Below are 20,777 nucleotides of genomic sequence, written 5' to 3' on the forward strand. Positions count from 1 at the left end.
TTCTGCTGTCAGTCTACAAATGACCAGATTTATTGAGTTCAAATTCACAATTTGCCATGATGGGATTTGAACATGACACCTGGGTTGTCAGTCTAGTACCAGATCCATTAGGCTTCTGTACCTTAGTTATCTTATATTTGGGAATTGGAGACTTATTACTGGTCAAAAATGTGCTACCTTTAGAGAGTGCTAGTAACGGTTTGATAAAAGCCAGAAATGTATCTCAATGTTGAGCAAAGTATCCTGGCAGCAATATATTGGACAGCTCTGATTCATTTCCTATTTGTTTGTGATGAGGTCAAAGACAGTACTTGAACCATAATTCTTCTTAAAAAATATTTTGTGCTCAGCAACATTAGTGTTGGGGAATGGAATGATTCCATTTTAGGCACTCAGTGTTGGCATCAGGCATTGCCCATTGTTGTATAGTGCAGCCCAATGTAAAGCAGGCATTGCCCGTTGTGGTATAGTGCAGCCCAATGTAATGCTCCCTCCGTCAGCCCCGAACAGACCTCCACCCCAGACTTAGAGGAACACTTCCTATTGCATCCTGTAACCATTTTAATTGGCTCTCGCATCTGAGTAAGATTCCTAGTTGGTGTCAAATCAGGGTCAGTTCAATTGGTACCAAATCAGCGGTAATTCTTCACCACTGGTCAGTGCCCGATCGGAACTCTTTTCACAAAAAGCCATTATAGAACAACAGAGGTTCCTCTCATTCAATATTCCCCGTAATTTTTTTGGGGTGCGCGTCCCCTTTAAGGGGTTGTGCGGCCCATTCACAGTTTTGCACCTGGGTGATATTTAACATTGAAAAAGCCGGTCTCACGCAGCATACAGAGAATGTTGATCGCATCCCACCAGTGTGGGCTGGATTTGAACTCAGATCGCGGACGTGAAAGGTCAGTGTCTAAGCCACAGTTCCTCTTATGACATCAACAACAACTTGCATTCTATAGCGCCTTTAACGTAGTAAAACATCCCAAGGTGCTTCACAGGGGTATTAGACAAAATCTGACACCGAGCCACATAAGGCGATATTAGGACAGAACATAAGAAATAGGAGCAGGAGTAGGCCATTTGGCCCCTCAAGCCTGCTCCGCCGTTTAATAAAATCATAGCTGATCTGATTATGGACACAGCTCCACTTCCCTGACCCGCTCCCTATAACCCTTTACTCCCTTATTGCTCAAAAATCTGTCTATCTCCACCCTAAATATATTCAATGACCCAGCCTCCACAACACTCTGGGGCAGAGAATTCCACAAGATATACGATCCTCTGAGAGAAAAAATTCTTCCTCGACTCGGTTTTAAATGGGCGGCCCCTTATTTTTAAACTACGCCCCCTAGTTCTAGATTCCTCATGAGGGGAAACATCCTCTCTGCATCTACCCTGTCAAGCCCCCTCAGAATCTTATAGGTTTCAATAAGATCACATTTCATTCTTCTAAACTCCAATGAGTACAGGCCCAACCTACTCAACCTTTCCTCATAACTCAACCCCTTCATCTCCGGAATCAACCTAGTGAACCTTTTCTGAATAGCCTCCAATGCAAGTATATCCTTCCTTAAATACGGAGACCAAAAACTGTACGCAGTACTCTAGGGGCTAGAAATTGGTCTTTTGGTGATAGCGGTATTTTTTCGCCATTTTTACACAAAAATACCATTACAAATACCGCTAATTTTTAAAGGGGTAAAATTGGAAACAAAATGCGCCCAACGGTAAAAATCGGCATTGCACGAGATTCGCGGTGGAAACCGCAGTCCTCGACAACTTTAGTCCGAGGCCGATTACCGCTAAAAGGACAGGCCCTGGGAGGGGGAAAACACACAAAAAAATCACAAAACATTTAGAAGACTCTTAACTAAGTTATCACTGCAAAAGAATTAAAAAATAAAAACTTTAACTTACCTTTTTTTGCAGGTCTTCATACTTACCGCTCTTTCTGGGGCTGCAATGCAGCTTTTTAACCCACGTTTTTTTCGCGCAGAATATGGGTGCGCCGAACGGCCAATTTATAGCGATACCGCTTTTTTTGGCATTGCACGACGGTGGTCCGCTGTTCAGCGGTATTTCAAAACTGCCAGTGGCCAATTTTAGTGAACACCTTTTAACGTCAAAAAAGGCAAAATATCGCCGAAGAAACGAGCGCAAGGCTGGCCAATTTCTAGCCCTAGGTTTGGCCTCACCATTAACCTGTACAGTTGTAGCAGGACTTCTCTGCTTTTATACTCCAGTCCCCTTACAATAAAGGCCAACATTCCATTTGCCTGCCTGCATACTAACTTTTTGTGTTTCATGCACAAAGACCCCCAAGTCCCTCTGTACTGCAGCATTTTGTAATCTCTCTCCATTTAAACAATAATTTGCTTTTTTATTTTTTCTGCTAAAGTGAATAACCTCACATTTTCCCACATTATACACCATCTGCCAAATGTTTGGCCACTCACTTAGCCTGTCTATATCCCTTTGCAGATTTTTTGTGTCCTTCTCACAATTTGCTTTCCCACCCATCTTTGTATCATCAGCAAACTTGCCTACATTACACTCAGTCCCTTCATCCAAGTCATTAATATAGATTGTAAATAGTTGAGGCCCCGGCACTGATCCCTGCAGCACCCCACTAGTTACTGTTTGCCAACCGGAAAATGACTCATTTATCCCGACTCATTTATCTGTTTTCTGTTAGTTAGCCAATCCTCTATCCATAATAATATATTAACCCCAATCCCGTGAGCTCTTATCTTATGCAGTAACCTTTTATATGGCACCTAATTGAATGCCTTCTGCGAATACAAATACACCACATCCACTGGTTCCCCCTTATCCACCCCACTCGTTACATCCTCAAAGAACTCCAGCAAATTTGTCAAGCATGATTTCCCTTTCATAAAACCATGCTGACAGGTGGTCAAAGGGGTAGGTTTTAAGCAGTGTTTTAAAGGAGGAGACGGGTGGACAGGTTTAGAGAGGGATTTTTAGAGCGGTGGAGAGGTTTAAGGAGGGAATTCCAGTGAAGGGCAGGGGTTCCGTGAGAGCTCCCACCCCTCAGGCTGGTCTATCATACTGCAGGCCGACCTGGCCTGGGGATTGGATAACTGAGTCTCCCTCAAACGATTGGCTCAGTGTCAAATGCTTGACCCTGTCGTGACCCACTGACCTACTCCTGAAGGAGGACAGTGATTGGTTGATCGTTGGACAAACCCATAAGCACAGGTTTGATCACTCACTGGTCAGACAGTGGAAGTGAAGAGGTTCAGGGAGGGAATTCCAGAGCTTTAGGGCCAAGGCAGCTGAAGGCAAGGTGGAGCGATGAAAACTGTGGATGCGCAAGAAGCCAGAATTGGAGGAGCGCAGAGATCTCGGAGGATTGTGGGGGCTGGAGGAGGTTAGAGAAATTGGAAGGGGTGAGGCCACGGAGGGATTTGAAATCAGGGATGAGAATTTTAAAATGGAGGCATTGCTGGACCAGGAGCTAATTTATAGGTCAGCGAGCACGGGGGTGATATATGGATGGGACTTGATGCGAGTTCGGATATGAGCAGCAGAGTTGTGCATGAGCTCAAGTTTGCGGAGAGTGGTAGGTGGCAGGCTGGCCGACAGAGCATTGGAATCGTCGAGTCACGAGGTAACAAAGGCATGGATGAGGGTTTCAGAAGTAGACGGGCTGAGGAAGGGGTGGAGATGGGCGATGTTACAGAGGTGGGAGTGGGTGTACTTGCTGATAAAGTGACCAACACATGGATTGGAAGTCGGGGTGAACCAGTGAGGAGGCGTAACTGCTGGAATTGTTGAAAAGAAGCAGTTGGATGGGGGTGGGGATGATGATGGCTTTCTCAATGGATGAACTATGATAGATGCAGTGGCCTCCCTCATCTGCATCTATCAGGTGAAAGTGTAGAAAAAAAAATACATAAATTGCTTGAAAGCAGGTGAGTGTAAATGTCCTGCCTGCTCCTGGATTAGAAATGCCAAACGGATGTGAAGAAGAAACAATTTCTGAAATAAGCAGCAGATTGTTGTCCTGTTAAGTTAGGCAAAGCTCTGTGTATGTGTGTGTGTGCCACTGGGAATTTGAGCAATTACAATTCAGATCATGGTTTTGCTTCCGTTCGAATCTAACCCTTGGACAGCGAGCCTTTATAATGGATTGTTAGCCTTGTCAGTGAATCGAGCAAAAGCTGGAATGAGGGGCTTTTTTTTTAAGCTGCTGAAATAATTAGCCGCGCAGGCAGGAAATTCTCTGACTTGTGTTGTGCTGATTTAATGCTGCGGGGTCCTTTGACGTGCTGTGGATTTGCCCGGTCGATGGGGGTTTGATGAACAACAGTTCGTCCAAATGTCGCTAGTCTCCCTAATGGAAGCGATTTGAGCTGCTTTGGGTCTCTCGTTCAGCTGGATTGTGGGAGGTTGGACAAAAGGGGTTTTGTTTGCAGCGAAATATAGTGCTGGATTCCAAATGGGCTGAGCCAAGTGCGAGAGGCTGCCTCTGGGCCTCCGGGGATTGTTTCTGAACTATGATAATGTCTGGCCATGCCGACCAGCGCATACAGCAGATCAAGTCAGCTTAACTCCTTTAATGCCAGAACTTTCTGAGTGAAGCAACAAGTAATCCAGCTTTCTACAGGCACTGCGTCCTTGGATCCAGTCTGGCGGGTTTAGATGCTGCCTAACCATTGGAGATGATTTACGGTTGATTTCACCGCTTTTAATGAGAAGGGCAGCCTGCTGTTTTGTTTTTGCAGTTGCTGGTAAATGTTTGAGCCAAATTCTGTGACCATGATTTCTCTACTTCGATGAGTTTTTAAAAAACCGTGTGTAGTCTGAATGAAGCAGCGTTGATTTTCCAGTCGGACTGTTTTAAGTGTTAGACTTGTCTGCCCTCGGGTCTCAGAACTGCACAGATTTCACTCTGTTTTACCTTTTGCCGTTCTCCCTGGCTTTGTTCAGCAGGGATTGGGTGTCGAGTTACCTGACCCTTTGTTAATGTGTTGTTGCAATTTAACCAAACTTAATATTTTCACTGCTGTTCTTCAAATCATTTTGTTGACTGTTTTATGATCTAAATTTAATTCCATTTCAGGCATTGTAAGCCCTTTACATCAAAACAGAAAGATTTGCATTTCTGTATCGCCTTTCACAACCTCGGGCTGTCCCAAAGCGCTTCACAGCCAATGAAGTACGTGTAAAGTGTAGTCACTGTTTTAATGTAGGGAAACGAGGCAACCAATTTGCTAACCAGGACCTGCATTACTCAGTTCATGATGAGCAAGACTTGGCACAAATATTTGACTTGGATGTCTGGATACTCAAGTTAGTGGGCAGTGTTGCAAGCTGCCCTGTGCAGGTATTTGCACCACACTGTGGGCATATATCCCTCATACAACTGATGAAGCAATTCCGAGTTCTGCTGCCCATATCCTAACTCACACCAAGTCCCACTCACCATCACTCCAGTCCTCGCTGACCTACATTGGTTCAAGTCCCTTCACAGCCTCACCCTCCCGATCTCTCCAATCTCCTCCAGCCCTGCAGTCCTCCAAGAACTCTGCGTTCCTCCAACTCTGGCCTCTTGTGCATCTCATTAATTCTCTGCCTCGCCATTGGTGGCCGTGCCTTCAGATGTCTTGGCCCAAAGCTCTGGAACTCCCTCCCTACACCTCTCAACCTCCCAACCTCCCTCTCCTCCTTCAAGACCTTTCTTAAAACCCACTTGTTTGGCCAGACTTTTGGTCGAGTGTCCTAATATCTCCTTCTTTGGTTCATCATTGATTTTTCTCTGAATGCGCCTCTGTGAAGTGCCTTGGAATGTTTTTTTACATTATAGATGCTATATTAATGCAAGTTGTGGTTGATGAGGTTTGGGGCAGGACAGTTGCTGCTGGAAGTTGCTGGCTGCCTGCAGGGATGGGTAAATGTGCCTTCATAGATCCAAAAGCTTGATCAAAGAAGTATGTTTTAAGGAGTGTCTTGAAGGGGAAAAGAGAGGTGGAGAGGTTGAGGCAGCGAGTTCCAGAGCTTGGGGCCTCGGCAACAAAAGGCACGGCCAACGATAGTTGAGCGATTCCATGTTTGAATACCTCCAATCCGGTTTCCGTGCCTGCCACAGTATCGAAATGGCTCTCATCAAAGTCACAAATGACATCCTTTGTGACTGTGACAAAGGCAAACTATCCCTCCTCATCCTTCTTGATCCGTCTGCAGCCTTTGACACGGTTGACCGCACCATCCTTTTCCAACGCCTCTCCACTGTCATCCAGCTGGGTGGGACTGCACTCGCCTGGTTCCATTCTTATCTATCTAATCGTAGCCAGAGAATCACATGCAATGGCTTCTCTTCCTGCCCCCGCATTGTTACCTCTGGTGTCCCCCAAGGATCTATCCTTGGCCCCCTCCTAAATCTCATCTACATATTGCCCCTTGGTGACATCATCAGAAAACACAGCGTCAGTTTCCACATGTACGCTGATGAAACCCAGCTCTACCTCACCACCACTTCTCTCGACCCCTCCACGGTCTCTAAATTGTCAGTCTGCTTGTCCGACATCCAGTTCTGGATGAGCAAAAATTTTCTCCAGTTGAATATTGGGAAGACTGAAGCCATTGTTTTCGGTCCCCGTCACAAACTCCGTTTCCTAGTCACAGACTCCATCCCTCTGCCAAACTTCTGTCTGAGGCTGAATCAGACTGTTCGTAACCTTGGTGTCATATTTGACCCTGAAATGAGCTTTTGACCACATATCCGCAGCTTAACTAAGACCACCTACTTCTACCTCCGTAACATTGCCCGTCTCCGCCCTTGCCTCAGCTCATCTGCTGCTGAAGCCCTCATCCATGCCCTTGTTACCTCTAGACTTGACTTTTCCAACACACTCCTGGCTGGCCTCTCACATTCTACCTTACGTAAACTAGATGTGATCCTAAACTCGGCTGCCTACGTCCTAACTTGCACCAAGTCCCGCTCACCCATCACCTCTGTGCTCGCTGACCTACATTAGCTTCCGGTTAAGCAATGCCTCGATTTCAAAATCCTCATCCTTGCTTTCAAATCCCTCCATGGCCTCACCCCTCCCTATCTCTGTAATCTCCTCCAGCCCCACAACCCCCCGAGATGTCTGCCCTCTTCAGCATCCCTGATAATCGCTCAACCATTGGTGGCCACACTCGCTCCAGCGAGGGGTCATAACTGTGCTTGTGGCTGTCTGCCGATCAACCAATCACTGTCCTCCTTCAGCAGTAGGTTAGCGTGTCACTACAAGGTCAAGTGACTGACACCGAGCCAATCGTCTGAGGCAGATTCGGTTATCTGATCTGAGGTCGCCCTGCAGCAATGCAGTTGGATAAACCTGCTTGACTCCTTAATGAAACCATGAGATTTGGAGCTATCACTGGGGGGTCTCTCCTCCAGCATATAGAATCAGAAAATACTGCAGCACAGAGGGAGGCCATTCGGCCCATCGAGTCTGCACAGGCTGTTTCAAAGAGCAATCCAGTTAGTCCCATTCCCCCGCTCTTTCCCCATATCCCTGTTATTCTTTCTCCTTCAAGTATTTATCCAATTCCCTTTTGAAGGCTACTATTGAATCTGTATCCACCACCCTATCAGGCAATGCATTCGAAATCTTAACCACTCGTTGTGTAAAAACGTTTTTCCTCATGTCGCCTCTGGTTCTTTTGCTAATCACCTTAAATCTGTGGCCTCTGGTTATCGGCCTTTCAGCCATTGGAAACAGTCTCTCTTTACTTACTCTACCTAAACCCTTCTTGATTTAAAACACCTCTATCAAATCCCCTCTTGGCCTTTGCTGCTCCAGGGTGGATAACCCCAGCTTCTCCAGTCTATCCACGTACCTGTAATCCCTCATCCCTGGAACCATTCGAGGAAACTCTTCTGTAACCTCACTAAAGCCTTCATGTCCTTCCTAAAGTGTGGTGCCCAGAATTGGACAATATAAACACAAGTTGTTGTGATCCTTGCCCTTCTTTAAGACCCTCCTTAAAACCTATCTCTTTGACCAAGCTTTCAGTCACCTGTCCTAATGTGTGGCTTGTGTCAAATTTTGTCTGATAACGCTCCTGTGAAGTTGTTGTTCTTGCCAGCCAGCTTCCTAATGGCTAGAATTGTCCTTGATGGACAAGCAGCAGGAAATGCACCGGGGCTCTGTGCTAATAAATTCAGGAAACATACACCAACAAACTGCATTTACATAGCGCCGTTAACGTAGTACACTAGTTATCAGACAAAGTTTGGTGCCGACGATATTGGGGGATATTACGGCAGGTGCAGCTTGGTCAAAGAGCTAGGTTTTAAAGAGCGACTTAATGGACGAGAGAGAAGTAGAGAGATTTAGGGAGGGAATTCCAGAGCTTAGGGCCTAGGCAGCTGAAGGCACGCCCGCTAATGGTGGAGCGATAAAATTCAGGGATGTGCAAGTGACCAGAATTAGAGGAGCACAGAGATCTTGGGGGGGGGGGGGGGGGGGGGGGTGGCAGGGCTGGAGGAGATTACAGAGGTAGGGAGGGACGAGGCCATGGAGGGATTTTAATACAAGGATGGGAATTTTAAAATTGAGCTGTTACCGGACGGGAAGCCAATGTAGGTCAGCGAGCACAGGGTTGATGGGTGAGCGGGACTTGGTGGAAGTTAGGACATGGGCAGCAGACCTTTCTATATCAGGGCTCGGTGTTGGCAGGGTATGAGCCAGTGTAGTCCCACCAGTATCGATATTCACACTTCGGAGGTTGTGGGGGGAGCCTTGGTTCACACTCATCTGCACAAAGATCTTTGGACTCACTGGGGGTAATTTTGTCCTTGGATGGTATTTTAAAATGCCCGCTATTGGCTCAAGCACCTATTAAACACCCCTTTCTATTTATTGCAACCGAAATGGGGAGAGGTGTTTAAAGGGACAGTCAAGCCAAGATTGCCAACACTTCAAAGTTAAAATGATCCTCAAAGAGTGGGGGGGGGAACCTCCCAGGGTGAGGGCAGGGGTGGGGAATAGCGACACAGGCTCCCTATATTGGACAGGCCACCTCTATTTACTTGGGTTGTTGAGTGGCTCGGTGTGGAGACTCTCGGGTATTGCAATGGGTCTCGCACACATCTGGCCCAGCGGGAAAGAAGGCCGTAAATGCAGAGTTAAAAGTCGCACAGTTCAGTCACCCTGCGGCTAAGGTTCTCTTGCGAGAGAAGAATGAGCAGCGGTAAGCACCCAATTGTGAGTGCGCAGTGAATAATGTGGCAGAGGCTCCGCTTTATAACAAATGTGTTCTTCTGCTGTGTTGGGAGGGGAAGTGCTGTCGAGGGAGAGAGAGAGAGAGAGAGAGAGAGAGAGACAGCTGCTTGCTTACTGCTTGTGATTTTTCCTTGCTGGCCTCCACACATCCCAGTGGAGAGACGTCATAGCTTAGGAATAGTTCAGAGTGTTTGCCTGTGACTGCTGCAGTAAGGCACCAGATCCTTTCTGCACTGAAGCTGGCTCTGCATGTTGGGGTGCTGGATAATCGGGATCTGCCGGGCGGAGATTGGGTGACCCCCGTCTGGAAGGAGCTGGGTCGGATGTCTCTGGCCTGACGCCCCAGGAATGTGAGCCCAGCGACGCATACCGATGAGCGTGAGTTTTTATTTAGAAACCTGAACACTTGTCGCTCCACGGCACCAGTTGTCAGTGCGGCTCTAATAACACTTGCCGAGAGTGACGATTGGCGAGTGGTCTGCTGGGCCGCTGTTGGCTGGGTGAGGGTGTTAGCGCGCACTGTACAAGAGCTCCTTGAGCCCTTCTTGCAGGAGGTGCTCGCCTTGCTCCTCGTCGCTGAAGTTGCCCCTGGTAGAAGCGATGGCCGAGTGCTACGATGCGGACCCCGATCTCCCCGAGTGTCACTGTGACGTTACCAGGCAGGTCTTTGCTCCTCTTCTATTTCAGTTGCTTTCTGCTGCCGCACGCTTGGCCATCTGACCCCCACAGGCGTTAGCACCACAAGGTTGCTCCAGCGTTGCATGCCCCAGGTCGTGTTTACTTGTTGTTGTTTCTTCAGCTTTTTTAAAAAAAAAAAAGAACAGGTTTAAAAATACCTGATTGCACATCCTGTTTATTTCCTGCGTAAATCCATGAGCCACACTTCTTCCTTCGTGAGAGCCACACAAAGGGGCAGCAGCCTCCCCATAAATCTGCACAGGCTCGGTTACAGTCTGTCACACAGAATTGCTGTCACTATTTAATGAGGAATCTCTCTGCGAGGTGCAGGGTGGTGGAATGTGTCCTGTCGTGGTCTGTGCTTGCAGAGCAGACCGTTTGCCTTTCTGCTCAGGATATCCCTCCTTTATAGACAGACTCCTTTCTACCGACACTATCTGAATGGGAAGTTTAGACCTACTTAGCTTGGGCAAGCATTTAAAATCGGGCTAAAGCACTGAATTAACAACTTAACCCCTTCCCATCTTTAGAAAGTAAGACTGCTTTGTATGAAACAACGGCCTAGATTTGGCCAGAGTGGAGCATCTCGTGGCGAGTGCCGTTAGTTTGTCCTGTACCCGCCAACTCAAAAATAACTTGCTCTGTACGTTGCTGGAAGCTGAAAATCAGGGCAACGGGGCATCTGGGATCTCGGGGAATGGCGGGACAAACAGTGTATCTCTTTAATCAATGAGATTTAAGGATTGAGAAATAAACAGAGGAAAAGCTAAGAAAGAGGGTAAATCAGGGTGGGTGAATTCAATGTCAATTCAGCTACAGAAAGAGAAATAAAGAAAGGGAAATAAAGATTGGATTAAAGGAGGGATAAAAAAGAAACAGAAAAGAAAATTAAGAAAAAAATGTAAACATTTAAAATTTGACATTTTTTAAATCTCCAACAACAATTCACAACCTGAAGAAATGAGACTGCACACTTTCTGGAAGAGAAATTGGCGGTCATTGACAATTATCAAATCGTTAATAGGCTACTTGCAATGTTAATTACTAGACTTAACTTCATGTGGTGAGTTTAATGGGCAGTTAATGTGCAAATGCTGCAACTTTGTGAAAATCACAGGCGGTTAAAGGCGAGATGTCGTTTTTGCAAAGCTAACGGCAGAGCGACACACATCGTCCAGCAACGTGTGGTGATTGACAGTTCACGGTGTATCTCTTAGCCACGCATTGCTGGACGATTTGTATGTTGATAGCAGCATGTGTCGTTCACACACTGTTATTTTTTTGGAAAACTCTGTGATAACATTTTGATGTAAGAGTTTTCGCGGAACAAGACGGGACTTTTCATTCATTTTAAGACAAACTCAACCAATGCAAAATCAAGACTTACAAATCTTAAATATCTCTTTTGACCTCTGCAGGTTCCTGATCCACAGCTGTGAACCCTTTAATAAAAGAAAGAAAGACTTGCATTCATATAGTGACTTTCACGACCTTAGGACATCATAAGCGCATTACAGCCAATTAACTACTTCTGAAGTGTAGTCACCATTGTACTGTCGGAAATGTGGCAGCTAATTTGTGCACAGCAAGGTCCCACAAACTGCAATGAGATAATGATAAGATATTCTGTTTTTGTGATGTTGAGTGAGGGATAAAAATTGGCCAAGACACCAGGGAGAACTCCACTGTTCTTCAAAATAGCGCCATGGGATCTTTTACGTCCACTTGAGAGAGCAGACGGGGCCTCAGTGTAACGTCTCATCCAGAAGACGACACCTTCGACAGTGCAGCACTCCCTCAGCACTACACTGGGGTGTCAGCCTAGATTTTTGTGCTCCAGTCTCTAGAGCGGAGCTTGAACCCACAATAAATGACAGACGTTGAAAGCAATGAGACAGCCGATGGAGCAACAAGTTAGCAAAGGATCTATAAATCTCACCGGAGTTACAAAGGTTTTGGCAAGAGACCAGCCTGGCATTCTCAAAATGCTGGTTTAGTTGTGAACTGAACAGTCCCTCCTTCTGCCATTCCATCCCCCAGCCCTGTTTGTCGCTGTGTTCTGGTTGGACAGTCTTATGCGGCTGCAGGTTACTGTTACTGCGCACGCCATCCCATTCATTTATATCCGCTTCCTCACCTCACCTCACTTTGTTGCAGTTTCCCTTTTGTGGCTTTTATTTCTATTCTGGTCAGCTCGCAGATTTAAAGACCAGTAACATTTTCGGCCAATGCAGGACCCTTCACTTTTTTAGGGGTCATAAATACAAGGTGGTCACTAATAAATGCAATCAGGAATTCAGGAGGAACTTCTTCACCCAGAGAGTGGTGAGAATGTGGAGCTCTCCAACCACAAGGAGTAGTTGAGGCGAATAGTATGGATGCATTTAAGGGGAAGCTGGATAAGCACATGAGGGCGAACGGAATAGAAGGGTATGCTGATAGGGTGTGAGGTAGGGTGGGATAGAGACTCGTGCGGAGCATAAACACCAGCATAGGCCTATTGGGCCGAATGGCCTGTTTCTATGTAAATACTATGTAAATACTATGCAATACTATGTAACGGACAGCAAGAGTATGACACTGTCTAAACAGCTCTGAAGCCCCGTTGAGGGTTATGAGTTACTTGAATTTGTTCATTAATTATGTTTTTTTAAATAATGCTGATCGCTACACATATCCGTTTGAAGCATTCACTGGTTTTCTTTTCTTTGTTGGAGCAGAGTTTGTTGACAAAGGTGCCATTGCCATTTGGTGGTGGTTTCGGTCAGATGCTAGGCAGCTTGCAGGAAGTCGCTGAATTGATCTACGATAGCTTGATTCTATTCTGGATAGTCTCGACCTTCCCCAGTTCAGATCTGCACAGACTTTGGTTGGCACTAAGAGGCGAGGGTGCTATCAACTGAGCAACGGCAGACACCAGTTTTGTTAAATATAGCTTGGGAATTTTCAAAGCATTGTGTGGTTTCAAATAATCTGGAGCTGGGTGGGGGGGGGGGGGGGGGGGCGGGGGAAAGTCATCGCTGAAGACAAATTTGCAGAGCAGCGGGTTCCACTCTGCTGGAGGTTGTATCTGGGACTTTTTGCAGCTTACATTCATGGATAATACTGAGGGATGATTTCATTTTCACAAGCTAACCTTTCATAAGGAAATTCAGCGCAAAGCATTGACGGTTGGTATTGTGGGAGTTCTTCAGTCTGATCGAGGCATTCCTCACAAGTACAGTGAGCTATAATTAATGCGTAAATAAAAGAATAGTATAAAGCCATCAGCACTGCAGCACAGGAAATGTTCCTTTCTCAGCCACTGCTTGAGTTGGCAACAGTTAAGCGATGAGTCATACATATGACTAACTTGTTAATTCTCTCTCTTGTGAATTAAGAAGCAACTTTAAAAAATATTTAATGTAGAATAATGTGACCTGAAGCTAGGACTGTCCGAATACAGCAGAGTTAGAATCATAGAATCTTACAGCACAGAACGAGGCCATTCAGCCCATCGTGCCTGTGCTGGCTCTTTGAAAGTCCCACTCTCCTGCTCTTTCCCCGTAGCCCTGCTCTTTTCTCCCCTTCACGTTGAAAGGTGTTTTGATGTAGCTTGCTCTGGGTGTGAATGGATCCTCACCCCAACCATCCCACATCATCATTACAGTCTTTGAGTTTTTTTGCGTAAAAAAAAAAGGTTAAACTGGGTGACCTTTTACCATTTAACGCGCTGTCAAATAAATGATTGGCCAGCTATAAAAAGTTGTAATATTTTCCCTATGTTGCATGTAGTTTATCCAAGAGTTCCATTTGAAGTGTTAGATTATCTGAGTCGACTAGTTTTGTTGCCACTTGCAATCTTGCAGTTTTTGTTACATACATGACTCTCTCCCCTCCCTGCTGTCCCTCCCTCCATCTACCCTTTGTCCCTCCCTCCCTCCCTTTGCCCGTCCCTCCCTCCATCTCTCCCTTTGTTTCCGCCCCCCCCCCCTCACTTCCCCACTCCATCTCTCCAGTGATTATGAACGCCATGACTTATTTCAGTTTGACAGTCTACAAAACCATCCCGCGGGGAAGGGCAATTTGTTGCCTCCAGGCCCCTTCGGACTGTTTTATTCTCTTCCACAATAATGTCTGCACCTTCCTGGGCAACTTGAAGTGCTTGTGTTGGCAACCAGCTCTCATCCATCACTGTAAGCAGCATACCTTTTACTTGGGGCCTTGCTGTGAGCCCCATGTGTTGTTTGACTTCCTCACTCGCAGTGACTCATTTGACTCGACCATGAACTTTTGTAGGCCATTCTAAAACTTGTACACTATATGCAAAGTATAGAAATTATCAGCAGCTCGCTCTGTGCAGTGCAGTGGAGAACAGTGAAGTGTCGAGCCAGTAATCGGGCAGTGGGGGTAATATATAAGCATGGATAGAGGATTAGTTAACTGACAGGAACCAGAGAGTCGGGATAAATGGGTCATTTTCAGGTTGGCAATCAGTAACTAGTGGGGTGCCGCAGGGATCAATGCTGGGGCCTAAACTATTTACAATCTATATTAATGACTTGGATGAAGGGACCGAGTGTAATGTAGCCAAATTTGCTGACAGTACAAAAATGGGTGGGAAAGCAAGTTGTGAGGAGGACACAAAGAATCTGTAAAGGGATATAGACAGGCTAAGTGAGTGGGTAAAAATTTGGCAGATGGAATATAATGTGGGAAAATGTGAGGTAGGAAGAATAGAAAAGCAAAATATTATTTAAATGGACAGAGTTTTGCGATACAGAAGGATCTGGGTGTCCTCGTACATGAAACACAAAAAGTTAGCATGTCTTTAATGTAAGGGGTTGAAGTATAAAAGTAAGGAAGTCTTGCTACAACTGTACAGGATATTGGTGACATCTGGAGTACTGCGTATAGTTTATACTTACATTGGAGACAGTTCAGAGAAGATTCATGAGTTTGATTTCTGAGAAGAAGGGGTTGTCTTATGAGGGAAGGTTGAGCAGGTTGGGCCTATACTCATTGGGGTTTAGAAGAATGAGAGGTGATCTTATTCGTTATAATCTACCAAAATTCTCTAGACTCTGGGGAGGTACCAGCGGATTGGAAAGCAGCTAATGTGACGCCTCTGTTTAAAAAAGGGGGCAGACAAAAGGCAGGTAACTATAGGCCGGTTAGTTTAACATCTGTAGTGGGGAAAATGCTTGAAGCTGTCATTAAGGAAGAAATAGCGGGACATCTAGATAGGAATAGTGCAATGGATTCTTGAAGGGGAAATCATGTTTAACTAATTTATTGGAATTCTTTGAGGATATAACGAGCATAGTGGATAGAGGTGTACCGATGGATGTGGTGTATTTAGATTTCCAAAAGGCATTCGATAAGGTGCCACACAAAAGGTTACTGCAGAAGATAAAGGTACGCAGAGTCAGAGGAAATGTATTAGCATGGATAGAGAATTGGCTGGTGAACAGAAAGCAGAGAGTCGGGATAAATGGGTCCTTTTCGGGTTGGAAATCGGTGGTTAGTGGTATGCCACAGGGATCGGTGCTGGGACCACAACTGTTTACAATATACATAGATGACCTGGAAGAGGGGACAGAGTGTAGTGTAACAAAATTTGCAGATGACACAAAGATTAGTGGGAAAGCGGGTTATGTAGAGGACACAGAGAGGCTGCAAAGAGATTTAGATAGGTTAAGCGAATGGGCTAAGGTTTGGCAGATGGAATACAATGTCGGAAAATGTGAGGTCATCCACCTTGGAAAAAAAAGCAGTAAAAGGGAATATTATTTGAATGGGGAGAAATTACAACATGCTGCGGTGCAGAGGGACCTGGGGGTCCTTGTGCATGAATCCCAAAAAGTTAGTTTGCAGGTGCAGCAGGTAATCAGGAAGGTGAATGGAATGTTGGCCTTCATTGCGAGAGGGATGGAGTACAAAAGCAGGGAGGTCCTGCTGCAACTTTACAGGGTATTGGTGAGGCCGCACCTGGAGTACTGCATGCAGTTTTGGTCACCTTACTTAAAGAAGGATATACTAGCTTTGGAGGGGGTACAGAGACGATTCACTAGGGTGATTCCGGAGATGAGGGGGTTACCTTATGATGATAGATTGAGTAGACTGGGTCTTTACTCGTTGGAGTTCAGAAGGATGAGGGGTGATCTTATAGAAACATTTAAAATAATGAAAGGGATAGACAAGATAGAGGCAGAGAGGTTGTTTCCACTGGTCGGGGAGACTAGAACTAGGGGGCACAGCCTCAAAATACGGGTGAGCCAATTTAAAACCGAGTTGAGAAGAAATTTCTTCTCCCAGAGGGTTGTGAATCTGTGGAATTCTCTGCCCAAGGAAGCAGTTGAGGCTGGCTCATTGAATGTATTCAAATCACAGATAGATAGATTTTTAACCAATAAGGGAATTAAGGGTTACGGGGAGTGGGCGGGTAAGTGGAGCTGAGTCCACGGCCAGATCAGCCATGATCTTGTTGAATGGCGGAGCAGGCTCGAGGGGCTAGATGGCCTACTCCTGTTCCTAATTCTTATGTTATGTTCTTATGTAACATAAAAGATTCTGAGGGGGCTTGACAGGGTAGCTGCTGAGAGGAAGTTTCTCCTCATGGTGGAATCTAGAACTAGGGGGCATAGTTTCAGAATAAGGGATCGCCTATTTAAGAGGATGAGGAAGAATTTCTTCTCTGTGAGGGTCATGAGTCTTTGGAATTCTCTGCCCCAGAGAGCTGTGGAAGATGAGTCATTGAATATATTCAAGGCTGAGATAGACAGATTCTTGAGCGATAAGGAAGTAAAGGGTTATGGGGAGTGGGCAGGATAGTGGAGTTGTGGCCAAGATCCAATCAACCATGATTTTATTGAATGGCGGCGCAGGCTCAAGGAACCAAATGACCTTCTCCTGCTCCTATTTTTTATGTTCTTAATTTATGTTCTCAACCTTCTTCCCCTCTTACGTAGTGAAATGAAACCATGAGTGTGAGCAGACATTTTGAGCACAGAGTGCATCACAGCCAAGCCTGATCTTGCCCTCAGCTAACTTCACGTACATGCACTTTCCGGCTAGGATGTGGTACAGGTATTTTTTTCTTCCAGTTCCAGTTGTGGGGCAGTGAGGTCAATTGTAGCTGCCTCTGCTTCCCTACTTAATGCAGCGATTCCCATATGCAGTGTTTTGTGTCGGCAATGGTTCGCAATGGCAGCATTTTGTGATGCAACGGTTCCCAGTGACGCGTTTCCCGATGCAGTCTTCAGTAATGCAGTGTATTGTGGTGCAGTCTTCAGTGACGCAGTGTGTTGTGACGCCGTGTGTTGTGACGCCGTGTGTTGTGACGCCGTGTGTTGTGACGCCGTGTGTTGTGACGCCGTGTGTTGTCGACGTATTTACTGAGGCGTACAAAAGCATGGGCCTTAGGCTAAACATCTGTAAGACAGAGGTCCTCCACCAGCCTGTCCTCGCCGCACAGCACTGCCCCCCAGTCATCAAGATCCACGGCGCGGCCCCGGACACCGTGGATCACTTCCCATATCTCGGGACCCTCTTATCAACAAGGCATCGACGACGAGATCCAACACCGCCTCCAGTGCGCTACTGCAGCCTTCGGCCGCCTGAGGAAAAGAGTGTTTGAAGACCAGGCCCTCAAAACTGCCATCATGCTCATGGTCTACAGGGCTGTAGTAATACCCGCCCTCCTGTATGGCTCAGAGACATGGACCATGTACAGTAGACACCTCAAGTTGCTGGAAAAATATCACCAACGATGTCGCCGCAAGATCCTACAAAAACCCCTGGGAGGACAGACGCACCAACATCAGTGCCCTCGTCCAGGCTAACATCCCCAGCATTGAAGCACTGACCACACTCTGCTGGACAGGCCACATAGTTCGCATGCCAGACACGAGACTCCCAAAGCAAGGGCTCTACTCGGAGTTCCTTCACGGCAAACGAGCCAAAGGTCGGCAGCGGAAACATTACAAGGACACCCTCAAAAGCCTCCCTGATAAAATGCAACATCCCCACTGACACCTGGGAGTCTCTGGCCAAAGACTGCCCTAAGTGGAGGAAGTGTATCCGGGAGGGCGCTGAGCGCCTCTAGTCTCATCACCGAGAGCATGCAGAAACCAAGCGCAGGCAGCGGAAAGAGCGTGCGGCAAACCTGTCCAACCCACCCCTTCCCTCAAAACTATCTGTCCCACCTGTGACAGAGTCTGTGGCTCTCGTATTGGACTGTTCAGCCACCAAAGAACTCACTTCAGGAGTGGAACATGTCTTCCTCGATTCCGAGGGACTGTTTATGATGATGATGTGATGCAGTGTGTTGTGATGCAATCTTCAGTGATGCAATGTGTTGTGATGCAATCTTCAGTGATGCAATGTGTTGTGATGCCATTGTATGTGTATGTAAGTATGTAATACTTGCCACCAGAGGGCGCGACTGTTGGAGTTCTAATGGTCACCTGCACACACGTGCAGGGCCAGTATAAAAAGTTGGCTGCCATGTTGTTTAGGCCCTCTAGAGTTGTAATAAAGAAGACTGAGGTCACATTAAATTTAGCTCACAGTACTCAGCCTCGTGGAGTTCTTGTATACTTAACAATTGGCGACGAGGATCGGATGCGAACCTTCACGCAACCATGGCTGCTGTTGGAATATTAGAGAGATTCATAGAGGGTGATGATTGGGAAGCCTTCGTCGAGCATCTCGACCAGTACTTCATGGCCAATGAGCTGGAAGGAGATATTAACGCGGTCAAGCGCAGGGCGGTTCTCCTCACCGTCTGTGGGCCTAAAATATACGGCCTCATCAAGAATCTGCTCGCTCCGACAAAACCAACGGAGAAGGAAAATACAGAGTTGTGCACATTGGTTCAGGACCACCTCAAGCTGAAGGAGAGTATCTTCATGGCCAGAAATCGTTTTTACACGCATCATCGCTCCGGGGCCAGGACGTGGCGGATTATGTCGCCGACCTGAGATGCCTCGCGGAACATTGCGATTTTGGAGCTGCGTTGGGGCAAATGCTATGGGACTTTGTCGTGCTGGGTATCACCCACAAGATCATTCTTCGAAAGCTGCTGCCTGCCGAAACCCTAGACCTGAGCAGGGCCATCGCGATCGCCCAGGCATGCATGGCCACAGACGATAACACCAAACAGATATCTTCTCAACATCGAAGCTCACCGGCAAGTACTGTGCATAAAATTACGTCGCTAGCAGGCCGAACTGCATATGGCAGGACCTATACGTCTGCGGCTGCAAGGCCTGTGATGACTCAGAGTCCATCATCGGAGGTGAATGTGAATCCATTAGCACTGTATCGGGCCCATCAATGTCGATTCAAGCACTACGTGTGCAAAGGCTGCGCAATAATGGGGCACCTCCAGCGAATGTGCAAACGTGCTGCGACACACCACGTGGCAGAGGATGATCGATCCGGCGTGGATCACTCAGCACAGGCAACTCAACCCGAGGAAGAAGTGTATGGGGTACGTAACTTCACCACCAAGAGCCCTCCTATAATGCTGAATTAAATGGAGTTCCAGTATCCATGGAGTTGGACACGGGTGCGAGTCAGTCAATAATAAGCCAGAAGGCTTTCGAGAAACTGTGAGACAATAAAGCACAAAGGCCCAAACTGAGCCCGATTAATGCAAAGCTGCGTACCTACACCAAAGAGCTCATACCAGTCATTGGAAGTACGGCAGTGAAGGTATCGTATGATGGAGCTGTGCATGACTATCATTGTGGATTGTTCCAGGCAATGGCCCAACGTTTTTCGGCAGAAGCTGGCTAGAAAAGATTCGATGGAATTGAAACGATATCAAAGCACTATCTTTAGTGGATGACGACTCGTGTGCTCAAGTGCTGAGCAAGTTTCCCTCGCTATTCGAACCAGGCATCAGCAACTTCACAGGTGCCAAGGTACAGATCCATCTAGGCCCCAATGCATGGCCCGCCCATCACAAGGCTCGGGCAGTTCCATATACGATGAGGGAGAAAGTCGAGATCGAGCTGAACAGACTCCAACACGAAGGAATTGTATCGCCAGTCGAGTTCAACGAGTGGGCCAGTCCAATTGTTCCAGTGTTGAAAAGCGATGGCACGGTCAGAATCTGTGGAAACTTCAAGGTAACAATTAACCGAGTCTCACTACAGGACCAGTACCCGCTGCCCAAGGTGGATGACCTGTTCGCAACGTTAGCAGGGGGGAAGTCATTCACCAAGTTGGAACTAACCTCCACCTACATGACACAGGAGTTGGCTGAATCTTGGAAAAGACTGATGTGCATCAACACACACAAAGGGCTGTTTATATACCACAGCTGCCCTTTCGGGATTCGCTTGGACTGCAGCCATTTTCCAGAGAAACATGGAGAGTTTGCTGAAATCTGTTCCGCGCACCATTGTGCTTCAAGACAACATCCTCATCACCGGTTGTGACACCATCGAACACCTACACAACCTGGAAGAGGTTCTAAGTCGCTGAGACAGAGTGGGACTCAGGCTGAAATGCTCCAAGTGTGTTTTCCTGGCGCCAGAAGCTGAATTTTTGGGGAGAAAGATTGCAACAGACAGCATCAGACCCACGGACTCAAAGACAGAGGCCATCAAGAATGCACCCAGACCACAGAATGTAACGGAGCTGCATTCGTTCCTGGGACTCTTCAACTATTTTGGTAACTTTGTACCCGGGTTGACACATTGTTAGAGCCTTTGCACATGTTGCTACGTAAGGGTGACAACTGGGTTTGGGGCAAATCTCAAGACACAGCCTTTGAGAAGGCCAGCAACCTGCTATGTTCAAATAAGTTACTTGTACATTATGACCCATGTAAACGTTTAGTGCTAGCTTGTGATGCCTCAT

General features: G+C 46.7%; 1 protein-coding gene across 4 annotated transcripts in view; it reads left to right on the plus strand.

Moving 5' to 3' along the window:
* Positions 1-4,693: 4,693 nt before the first annotated feature.
* The window catches only part of LOC139273260 (nesprin-1-like), a 92,746-nt gene continuing 76,662 nt past the window's right edge, over positions 4,694-20,777 (plus strand). Inside the window, exon 1 of one of the 4 annotated variants that reach the window (XM_070889919.1) lies at positions 4,694-4,757. Coding sequence is in view for 2 of the 4 variants with exons in the window: in XM_070889916.1 (XP_070746017.1) it covers positions 9,846-9,904 (59 nt within the window). In the remaining 2 variants the exon portion in view is untranslated. Of the gene's footprint in view, positions 4,758-9,410; positions 9,624-9,731; positions 9,909-20,777 lie in introns of those variants that run through there. The other 3 variants (XM_070889918.1, XM_070889917.1, XM_070889916.1) reach the window with 3 other exon arrangements.

This window comes from Pristiophorus japonicus, chromosome 9 (genome assembly GCF_044704955.1).
Source record: "Pristiophorus japonicus isolate sPriJap1 chromosome 9, sPriJap1.hap1, whole genome shotgun sequence".
Taxonomy (NCBI): domain Eukaryota; kingdom Metazoa; phylum Chordata; class Chondrichthyes; family Pristiophoridae; genus Pristiophorus; species Pristiophorus japonicus.